Below are 11,315 nucleotides of genomic sequence, written 5' to 3'. Positions count from 1 at the left end.
TCCATGGTCAGGTAAAACTATATCTATTTTTCTTTCTTATATATTTATTTCTTTATCATATAGTGGCATCGGATCAAATGCGAATAAAGAGTATAGACCCACCAACCAAACTACGTGGTGCTGTAGCCAAGTAGTGGCAAGCTAGACAATCTACTGCTATTAGATTGGTTTTGGATGAGAGAGACAAAGGAAGAAGTAGCTCAGAGACATCAGATGAGAAGATGTGGATTTGAAATTAAAAACATTAGGGAGTAGGAGGCACCAGGAAAGAGCGAAACGGTGCTCAATCGAAAACACGACGTCGTGAGTAGCTATAAATGAGAAAATTGGCACCAGTGGAGAACGCTATAATTCAATGTACAATTGTGAGTAGAATGAGAGCAACTAATACATCTTCAAGAGCTGCTAGTACATTCTCTCCACCTCAATAGTATTGTTTTGCATTGCATTAATAACAGACTATTACTCCAATCCTGCATGTCCCAATGAAAGTACTATGTCCTTTCTCTTCCAAGTCATGTCCAACAATCCAATCATTCTGTTGTCCGCATAGACATAGCTGGCCTTCCCCGTTCAACCCTCCTCTTCATCTTCTACCACGCACCTGTTTAACACCCTATCTACCTCCTGGACCGCACTTGCGCTATGAGCTGTTGTAAGTATTGGAGCAGGAAGTATAAAAGAACACAGGAGGGGAGCACGACAGGGCATCGAAGAAATGAACCGTTGCTCCTTCTCCCCACTCCCGTCTCCTTCCATAGCCGGTTACTCTCCACAAGCAACCATTGTATCCTCTGCTCACGTCCAGCCATCACCGCGGCAATGGTTTGTGACAACCTGATCTTCTTCAGCTACCTTTCCTCCTTCCCCTTTTCCCTAAATCACCAGTGTTACAAGCAACATGTTCAGTTCAGGTGGCACTCCTGCTGTGTTCTCTCCTCCAAGAACAAGCCCCCTCCGCTGGCACTCCTGCTGTGTTCTCTCCTGGTCATCCTCATGGCCGCGGTGGTCTCATTGTGGCATCTGTCGTCATCCGCGTAAACATCGAGGACACGTCCCACCATGGCGCTCAGCTCAGTCGCCATCCTGTGCATAACAGTAACTGGCTCAGCCTAGAAACTAAAAGAAAATGGAACCAAAATGCGAAGCAGATCATTTAGCAGCCAGATACCTCTGTTTACAGAGGGAGTAGTATTCTTCATTTTCCCATCAGAAGCCAACCAAACCATGGAGGACGTCCACCTGGCTGGAAGACCAACCCATGCATATGAATGCTGGCGACATAAAAGAGAACGTTCTCTAAGCACAACTTCACTAATTAAATAATTAATCATGATGACTTCAGATAGTTACTATAGATGTAACTCCACCGGTGATTGCATTGCAAACCATGCAACAACAAACAGGGCATGAGCCACTAGTAAAAGGATTGAATATCCAGAGTGTGCATCAACCACAAACAATGAAATTGGTATCCGCGGACCATAACACTCTGGAAGCTAGAGAGAGAAGATCATTCCTCCACCAAAATCTCACCCTGAATTCCTCAGCATCTTTTCTTTCCCAGATCTGCACACACTTAGTTTAATGAAATGCTGGACAGATAAATTTCAGAAATAAGAATGCCGCAATCAGGTGAAACATAAATGGTTTCATCGCAAGCCTTCAACACATTAGAAACCAAGTGTACAATCTGCACTTTCAGGTGAAACAATTTTGTGCCCCTGGCATTATGCCTTTTTGTGTTAGCCCTAAATAAGAAAAATGCATTGCACAATTCATCAACGCCAACCTAATTGGAACTTGAATTTGACCTCTTTATCCGTCTTCCTGGAGTGACGAGACACCATCATCGACACCAATGGGCAGTGGTTGTGCTATAATCATTCACGCGCATCACCATGATCAAAACACAAATAACAGAATTGTCAGTAACGGGACCAAAGGGAAGCTACTGGACAAGCAATCTTTCGCAAAACGAATGAAGGAATCTCTCACAGGTAATCTATTCTGAGAAAACAGTACACTACATAAACAGCTATATCAATCAGCCATCATCTAAAAAATGCAAAGGAAGGTACCTAAAGAATAATTACTTCAACAGCCCAGCTTAGCTTATGAAAGGCACCGCATGTGTTGCAGGTTTCCCTTACATCCCATCAAGGGCTTTGACATATCTTGATCAGATGAATACAATAGAAGACCTCTTCTATATAAAAAAACACTAACCACTGACATATTTTATGATAAGAAAGTGATTCGTCAACATAATTTGTTTAGCCCAGTCCCAATGTTCTGAAAACATAAGAACTCATGTCACACAGTTGGGGCTGTGATAATGGAAAATATTGATAAAATAGGTGTGGCTCCAAAGAGTCTAAACTGAAGCATATAAGAAACATACAGTATTTGCTTCTGGCAGCCAAGTATTAAGACATGAAGTTGTTGTGAAAAGAAACAGTTAAAAGACTTTGTTGTAAGATTGTGTTAGCTTTTATCTCTGATTCAAGTTAACTTGGCTCCTTGAGATTTCTAAACGCTTACTATTATAGCTTCACAATTGGCTTGGGTGTACCAAGTTTCAGAGTTCACCCATGACATCTGAAAGATTCAGAGTTAACTTTCAACTCTGATTCAAATTCAGTGTTCAGAGTACAAAATTTACAACAAGCTTACTGTTTACATGCATGCATAACCCGTTCAAATTGTTTACGTCCAAGTGAAGATCGAACATGTCATAGCTAGAGGAAGCACAGAGCTCAATGTACGAATTGACTACAGCAGCAGACGCTGCTAGTTATTCAACTTGTTATTATGTTCAGGTTGCCTCACACGGTTCAGCTGATGAATCCTGTAGGCAGGCACAACACCTGCGATCTCATTTATTCCAACTTCTACAGCCTCAGGTCAGGAACAAACAAATGTTGCACCATCCTCACACAGTTTGGTTCTTAAATTGAGATACATAACATGTCTACTTTTGCGACTTTACAGATAGAAATTTGCAAGAAGGGGTGGAGGGGAATGGTACATAAGACCACTATACTATTTTAACAGAATATGTTATCTATACAAATAGTGCTAATATGGAATAAAATTAGCTAAAAGATATGGCAGAAATTAATTTGGTAATGTCATGACCGTTTTCAAGGTTACCATAACATATGTTCAATTATTGTATGAAATGCACTCTGCTTTTTCAGCATCATACCATACAAGCATCGATTTCCTTTTCCCGTACAAATACCAGAGCACCTAAAATATCTATTTAGTGGTATGCATGTTCAACACAGTGACCAACTGGCCAACAACAAACACAAAACTATTTCCCGAGGAAAAAGAAGTCCAAGATTTTCATCTAAAGGAAAGTTTTGAGGCTTCAAATCATCTTCATGGCCGAAATGGGAACATGTTTTCATTGAAAGATAGGTTGAAGATTGCAATGAAAATTGCGATGGCCATTTCAGAATATAAAGATACAGAGTGCACAGTAGTAACTGATACTTCAAAGCATTTGCAGGATGCCCTGATCTCCCACTCTCAGTTACGATATGTGTGTCAATATGACATGATGAAGGACAAGTTCATAGCAGTGCTATGCTTCCTTCTCTAATGAATGACAAAATGAACATACCAATTTTCATGCCGGTCATGGTTCATGTAAATCTGAATCTAGCCGGCACCTCCCCTCTGCATGCTGCTGCATAATCTTCAGCAAGGTGTGGTGCAGCTTCCTTGTGTGGGCATATGAACTTCTCCATGAATACCTTCGGAGTCACCGCAACTGCAGAATAGTAGTCCCGGTCGCCATGTAGCAATCTGTTTTCCTTGAGAAACTTCACAACATAGTACCGGGGCCTGAGCCGACCATCCAGGCTGTAAGCGAGAAGCGCCGGCCGATGAGCAATGTACCCTGGTTCCAACCCCACCTCGGATATGAGGAACTCTGAGACACGCTGCAGCCTGTCCTTGGAATAGGTCAGCACCATCGGATTCTTGGGCAAAGCAATGCCCACCTCAGTATCCGACCACCTAAATGTCTTCTTCAGGTATTCCACCTTGGCGGTGATCTTCTCCTCGTCACAGAATCCGACAGCCTGCAACGCTTTTCGTAACATCCCAGAGCCATGTGGCACACAGAGAGCTTTGGCGCATGCCACCATTGCCCGGAGGCGCTGCTGGTTGATTGTGAGGATCATTGGCACACGGATGCACAGCTTGGCAATGTCGCAATCATGTAGCCCGCACTCCTGGAGGAACGCGACGTTGGGCTTGACCACCCTCTCGACGTCAGAACCTTGTAGCCAGAAGCCGCGTTTGAGCAACCGAAGCAAGTTGTCCATGGACCCGAAGAGATTCAGGTAGTAGTGTACAGCGGAGACGATGGATCTGCAGCGGAATTTGCCGGGGACGAGCACGGCGATGCGCGCGACCTCAGAGCGCGAGAGGCCGAGGCCGGTGAGCCCGTCGACGACGGGGGCCAGGGTTCCCTCCACTTTGGCGCGGAGTAACAGCGGGTCCTTGGCGACGGCGGTGGCGACGTCGGCGGCGGAGAGGCCGAGGCCGGCGAGGAAGGCGAGGACGGCGTCGGGCTTGGCGGGGGACTTGAGGTGGGAGAGCTTGGGGGAGGCCTTGAGGGCCTGGGCTCGGGTCAAGCCGCAGGCGGAGACGAGGTAGTCGTCGACGACGAAGCTAGGGTTTGGAGAAATGCGGCGGGCAGGCGTCGCGGCTGCGGAGAGGAGGCGGTGGAGCGGGGAGATGGCGGAGGCATGAGGGAGCAGCTGGGCGACGATGCACTTGTGTAGGCGGAGCATGGTGCGCGCGGCGGCGCCGGCGAAACTCAGGTGGGCAACTCAGAAAGGGGATCGCACCCAGTTGCGATGCCGATACTACGCACGCACGCTAGAAGGAAAGGGGAAACAAATATTACTCAGCGATGCCATGATTTTCTTTCCTTCTTTACTTAATTAAAATTAAAATGAAAAGTTAACTGATTTTGTAATGTAAAAAGAGTTAACGGTAATAAGTCAATAACATCAAATATATAGACACGTTTTAGTGTGTTTGTTCACTCATTTCGGTCTATATCTAGTCTTTGAAATATTAAAAACATGTTATATTAGAGAATACACACGCAGTCATCGGCAGAGGTGAGGACTGAGGAAGCAGATTGACTAGTGCAGGTGGGTTGGCTCGCCGGAGAAAATGGGAGCAGCGACAGCGGTGCGTCAGCGACTCGTTCTGGCGGCGGCAATGATCGTTCGGTGGTCCATGGACCCCGACGTAATTTTTATTATGTTTGAGGTGCTTGTACTTCCGGTGAATCTATATAATAGATTGGATCCTTTTTGCAAAAACAAAACTTTGTTTAGGTTTGAAAACAATACAGGAGGGAATACAGGAAAAAAAAAGATGAGACTCCTTATTAGAAATTTGGCCTCGTTAACTTTGGCACGACAAGAAAGATAACCGGGAGTATAAATACACAAGTCATTCATCTTGATGGCGAAGTGGTGGTCATAAGCCCCAGAACCAGAATCAAAACTGAAGCAGAGTGTGCCACGCAAATCTTCTTCAAGGGTAAACCCACAAAGCTTGCTTGCACATATATATGCTGTCTTCATCTGCATTTATTTTCACAAGCCAAAAGAAGAAATTGCAGAGATGGAAATCGATTAAGCGTTTTCGGCAAAATCGAGTGTGGTGCTGCTGCACATTTTTGCTGTCAGTCAAGGAAATGCAAATGATAATTCAACAATGCATTGATTCTTGAACTGTTACCCTCAAACGTTATGTATGAATGAGGACACTGGATATAAGATAACCCTGCTGCCATCTGATAAGCTGATCGATGACTCCAAATGTATAATGATTGGGTTGTTTAATTTCCTTTTAACTGTGGCGGTACATGCTGATGCGCATTGGGTTACATACCTAGAATTCAGTCAGGACATACACATCTGTCTTTTGGAACAAGATTTCAGCAACTTACTTTTCAGATGAAACAATAACACGAGAACGCTTCAGGAACATGTAAACATGAGGAGCTGTTGCCGTAAGAAGTTTTAGAAGTGTAGCCGCTAAAATATGCAAACATGACATTCTAGCAAAAAATTAAACCACTTAGTGACATTTTAGCTTAATAACCAACTACAGGGGATGTGAATAGAGTAGTCTACACTTGTGGAAAATCATAAGTAATCGGTCTCACACACACAAAATGCCTCTCACCTGCCTGCCGTGCATTGGTCCAGCTCCTCAACTCACCGCAGCCAGATCTCAACCCTCCATCATGTGTTCCTACTCTCCACCCAGCCCTCTTACATGCCTGCCTCCTTCCCGTAACCCTGAAAGTTTCTCTGCAACCCATTCAAACCCAATGGATGTTAATCTCCTAAGAGTCTACTGATTGAAGCAAAGGATTGTGTGCGTACCTGGTACAAGCAAGGAGATAGAATCCCCACCATCCAATTAGCAAGGGTTTTAATTTCATCTTTACCAAGATAAAGCACTTTCGTTCCTGATCTGGCCAGCAAACGGAGGGCACCTCCCCATTCTTTTCTTGCTGGTCTAGTAACCCTGTGGAGATGATAAAAGAATGGAGGTCTGCTGCTGATTCCCTTGATATAAATCCCCGGGAGAGAACCCAATGCACTCAGCTGCAGAGTCGCTGGACAAGTGGAACCAAAGCACACCATCCTCGACCACATCGAAATACAACCAGGGACCAAGCATTCTGAGGAAACCAAAAAACTAGTAGTACCTTCAGAGTGAGACCGGATGCCTTTCTACGCGGGGTAAAGAGTACCAAAGAGATGAGCTAAGTAAAAGAAAAAACACGTGTAAGCACTTGATTTACGCCAGCCTAAAGAGGCTTGTTATTTGCAAGCAATTGTATTTGGAGGATATGGCAGTACAATAATAGTACATCACTACATCTACAGAAATGGTACTACTGCAGTATTCAATTTTGAGTCAGTTGTCCGTAGAATTGCAGCTAACACAAAGGGAAAAAATGATATAAGCTAGTAAACCATGAATTGATTTCACAACAGTTAATAGCAAAGATATTGCAAGAAGAATACATTCTATTTCCAGCTTACAACAACCAGACCAAGCAACCAACAAATTAGATTAAAAAAACCACATCCTCACACTGATCAGCATATTTTGGCATTCATCCCCAAAGGAGATAAGGATCCGCAACTATCATTCAAAGGGAAACGTTATGAGTTCTTTTCAAATGAAACTCTCCATATCAGATCCATGGCAAAACAGAGAACCTTCTTTCATGGAAAGATAGACTCGAGGGCTGCACGGAGAACTGCAATGGCCATTTGAGTACGAGATAATCAAGTGTCCAGATGCACTACCTAGTGATACTTACAGTGCATTTTCTGCCAAAACATACAAGATTTACCCAGCGAAAATAACAACTAGAGGATTTAGGAACAAAGATAATCAATCTTTAAAGGGAAAGAAAATCAAAAGGCCAAATATATTTCTAAGCATAATCTAAATATTTAAACATCAAACTGGTACTGACGTACAATTGAACAAAAAGACGATGAAATGAAAATGGAACATGCTAGACAAAATTCGACATGAAAGCAGATCATACAATTATTTCCAATGGGAACAAAAAGCAGGGTTGTTCTTTTGCTTTCTGGTTCTCTGGGTCCTTGTTTCAACAGAAAATTAGTACAACCTACATCCAGTTTACATGATCTTAAGCACAAGTCAGAAAGAGAAATACATTTCTGGACATCTCATCTTCAGAGATTGCCGGAGATGCTTTCTTCTCTACCCAGTGAGACATGAACTCATTGGTGTTCATGAATTGATAGCAGACAAAAAACATTCAGTTAGGAAAAAGAACACCGAAACATGAATTACCAGCTTACTAAACTAAATGAGAACTCCGGTGCACCACACACAAGTTACCAAGTTTCAAAGCCCATTCTTGGTTCATGTAAATCTGAATCAAGCGGGCACTTCCCCTTTGCAAGCTGCTGCATAGTCTTCAGCAAGGTGTGGCGCAGCTTCCTTGTGTGGGCATATGAACTTCTCCACGAATACCTTCTGAGTCACCGCGACTGCAGAATAGTAGTCCCGATCGCGATGTAGCAATCTGTTTTCTTTGAGAAACTTCAGAACGTAGTACCGGGGCCTTAGCCGACCATCCAGGCTATAATTGAGCATTGCCGGGCGATGAGCAATGTACCCCGGTTCCAACCCCACCTCGGAGATGAGGAACTCTGACCAGCTCCGTAGAAAGTCCTTAGACCTCCTCAGCACCCCTGGAGCCTTAGAAACAGCAATGACCACCTCAGCAACCGACCACTTGAACGTTGTCTTTAAGTAATCCACTTTGGCTGCAATCGTCTCTTCGCTGATGCACGCGACAGCCTGCAGAGCATACCTGAACATCCCAGAGTCCCGAGGTATGCCTATACCTTCGGCGCATGCCACCATCGCCCGAACGCGATCCGGGTTACTGGTGAACATCCTCGGCACAGCCATGCACAGCTTGGCAATATCGCAGGCAGCTAGCCCGCACTCGTGCAGGAAGGCGACATTGGGCTTGAACACACGCTCTAGGCTGCATCTGAAGAAGCCGGCGCGGTTGAGCACCCGGAATAGGTTCTCCGAGGACCCCAAGAGAAGCAAGTAGTAGTGCATCTTGGAGACGATGGATTTATAGCGGAAGGGTCTATCGGCGAGCGAGGCGAGGCGCCTGATCTCAGAAGGCGATAGACCGAGGCCGGTGAGCCCGGTGACGACGGGGGCCAGGGTTCTCTCCACGCCGGCGCAGAGTAACAGCGGGTCCTTGGCGACGGCGGTGGCGACGTCGGCGCTGGAGAGGCCGAGGCCGGCGAGGAAGGCGAGGACGGCGTCGGGATTGGAGGGGGACTGAGGTGGGAGAGCTTGGGGGAGGCCTTGAGGGCCTGGGCTCGGGTCAAGCCGCAGGCGGAGACGAGGTACTCCTCGGCGGCAAAGCCAGGGGCCGGGGAAACGGCGGAGGCGGCTGCGGCGGAGAGGAGGCGGTGGAGAGGAGAGACATGGGAGGCGTAGGGAGAAGAGAGGAGCTGGGTGAGGATGCAGCTTCGGAGCCGGAGCATGGCGGCGGGGAGGCGCCGGCGGCGAGAGAATGGCCAGTGGCGGCGCGGCGTGGTTGGTGGTGAGAGACGGAGAGGGTGGTGAGGGTTTGGAGCTGGACTCGTGCGTCGTGAGTCTGATAATGGGCTAGGATGGGCTGGGCTGGGCTGGGCTTGAGCTAGACTAGGGATTCAACGCACTGTAAATCTCAAAAACAATAATCAAGGCATCCCTCAAAAAACAAATCAAGGCAAACGCGCTTGCAAACATGAGCCATCTAAAAAAACATGAGCTCGTTCAGCGAGTGGATAATGTCAATCAATTTTTTTTGGCCGAGTCACGCAAAATGATCACAAAACATGGAGATACTTAATTACTTACTATTATGTGTCCGGCGTACATTTCCATGTGCAACAATTTTGAACCGGCGCTCTTCATTTGTCGGTTCCTTCGTCATGTTTTTATATTACGTTTTCGGGCAAATTTAACTTGACTAGATTTAGCGGAAGAGTAGTGTCCAGTACTTTTACCGCCTCGTGGCATCTTATAATGTCATGTTCAAGCTCTGGTCACTTGTGTAAAGTTCGGACTCGTCGAGTTCTGAAGAAGAGAAGAGTTTTCAAGTCTGAAACTTGCGTGTTCTTCTGTGATGATGTCTGACTGAACTAAAACTTGCTTTCTTCATCAGATTCACTCCATTGACCACATTATTGTCTTCTTGATTACTGAACCGTTACAAAGTCTGAAGAAAGTTTGTTTCTGCTGCCGTTTTAGAAAGAAGAAAAAAACACTTCTTTGCATCGACCATGCTATAGTTTTGATCCTAACTAGTAGGTGCCCTTCTCCTGTGCTACTTGCAGAAACATAAGAGTTTGAAGATATAATCAGTTGGATGCCCATGAGATAACAACCTCAATAGCAAAATTATTTTCACGGTTCCATAAAGCCCCAAATGACCCTACGCGGGGTACATCTAAGCCCACACATAATAGATGTTAATTCCGCAGAACGTCATGGTTTCCACGGAAGACCAGAGATGTCCAAACATAGCTCCACGTCAGTTTCGAACAAGTGAAGGAAATATGGTTAGCATCTTCCGGCTCAATGCAGAAAGCACAAGAGCCATCACTACTAGGACCATGTCAATGCAGCGCGTCCCGGTTCACCTGAGCCCTTTAGTCCCGGTTTGAGATACGAACCGGGACTAAAGGGTGCGATGCCCATTAGTACCGGTTCGAGCCACCAACCGGTACTAATGGGGTTTGAGGCATTAGTACCGGTTTATGGCACGAACCGGTACTAAAGGTCCCAATTTCAGTTTTGTAAAAAGCAAAAGAAAATGATAAAAACTTCAAAAAATTAAAATCCTTCCAGATGTATTTATGTTACTACATGTACTAGTTAGGAAAATTTAAAAACTTCAATTTGGACATGTTTTGCAAAAAGTGTAGGGGAAATATAAACGGCTATAATTTTTGCATACGATGTCAGAAAAAAACGTATAATATATCAAAATGTTCAGCACGAAAATCCTCAAACGGCTACTACGGCTTGTTTGCAAATTTTTAGAATCCTCAAATTCTAAAAGGAAAAAAAGTTATGCTCGCCCAAATTTCTGTTTTTTTTGAATTTTTGTTAAATCTGGTCAAACTACTTATTCAAGAAGTATTAGTGTTACTAAATAATTATTCAAGAATATTAGTGTTACTAAATAATTATTTTAGTTTTTTTGAATTTTGGTCAAATCTGGTCAAACTATGGTCAAACTAATTATTCAAGAATATTAGTGTTACTAAATAATTATTTCAGTTTTTTTGAATTTTGGTCAAATCTGGTCAAACTATGGTCAAACTAATTATTCAAGAAATATTAGTGTTACTAAATAATTATTTCAGTTTTTTTGAATTTTGGTCAAATCTGGTCAAACTATGGTCAAACTAATTATTCAAGAAATATTAGTGTTACTAAATAATTATTTCAGTTTTTTTGAATTTTGGTCAAATCTGGTCAAACTATGGTCAAACTAATTATTCAAGAATATTAGTGTTACTAAATAATTATTTCAGTTTTTTTGAATTTTGGTCAAATCTGGTCAAACTATGGTCAAACTACTTATTCAAGAAATATTAGTGTTACTAAATAATTATTTCAGTTTTTTTGAATTTTGGTCAAATCTGGTCAAACTGTGGTCAAACAATGGTCAAACTAATTATTCA

General features: G+C 44.0%; 1 protein-coding gene and 1 pseudogene across 4 annotated transcripts; both read right to left on the bottom strand.

The window, feature by feature from the left end:
- Positions 1–308: 308 nt before the first annotated feature.
- On the bottom strand, positions 309–5,034 carry LOC109764938 (transcription termination factor MTERF8, chloroplastic). 4 transcript variants are annotated; one of them, XM_073500779.1, is made up of 4 exons: positions 3,635–5,028; positions 1,354–1,877; positions 1,172–1,274; positions 309–1,086 (listed from the first exon to the last, which is right to left on the bottom strand). In XM_073500779.1, exon 1 carries the CDS (start codon positions 4,812–4,814, stop codon positions 3,657–3,659), a length of 1,158 nt encoding a protein of 385 aa, XP_073356880.1. In that variant the 5' UTR covers positions 4,815–5,028; the 3' UTR covers positions 309–1,086; positions 1,172–1,274; positions 1,354–1,877; positions 3,635–3,656. The 4 variants fall into 4 exon arrangements, with proteins under 4 accessions (XP_073356880.1, XP_020179308.1, XP_073356879.1 ...); XM_020323719.4 differs by having other exon boundaries at positions 1,537–1,877; XM_073500778.1 differs by having other exon boundaries at positions 1,172–1,877; positions 2,082–5,034.
- Positions 5,035–7,623: 2,589 nt separating this feature from the next.
- LOC109764937 (transcription termination factor MTERF8, chloroplastic-like) lies at positions 7,624–9,241 on the bottom strand (annotated as a pseudogene).
- Positions 9,242–11,315: the final 2,074 nt, after the last annotated feature.

This window comes from Aegilops tauschii, chromosome 6 (assembly GCF_002575655.3).
Source record: "Aegilops tauschii subsp. strangulata cultivar AL8/78 chromosome 6, Aet v6.0, whole genome shotgun sequence".
NCBI lineage: Eukaryota > Viridiplantae > Streptophyta > Magnoliopsida > Poales > Poaceae > Aegilops > Aegilops tauschii.
This window is presented reverse-complemented; position numbering and strand designations above follow the sequence as displayed.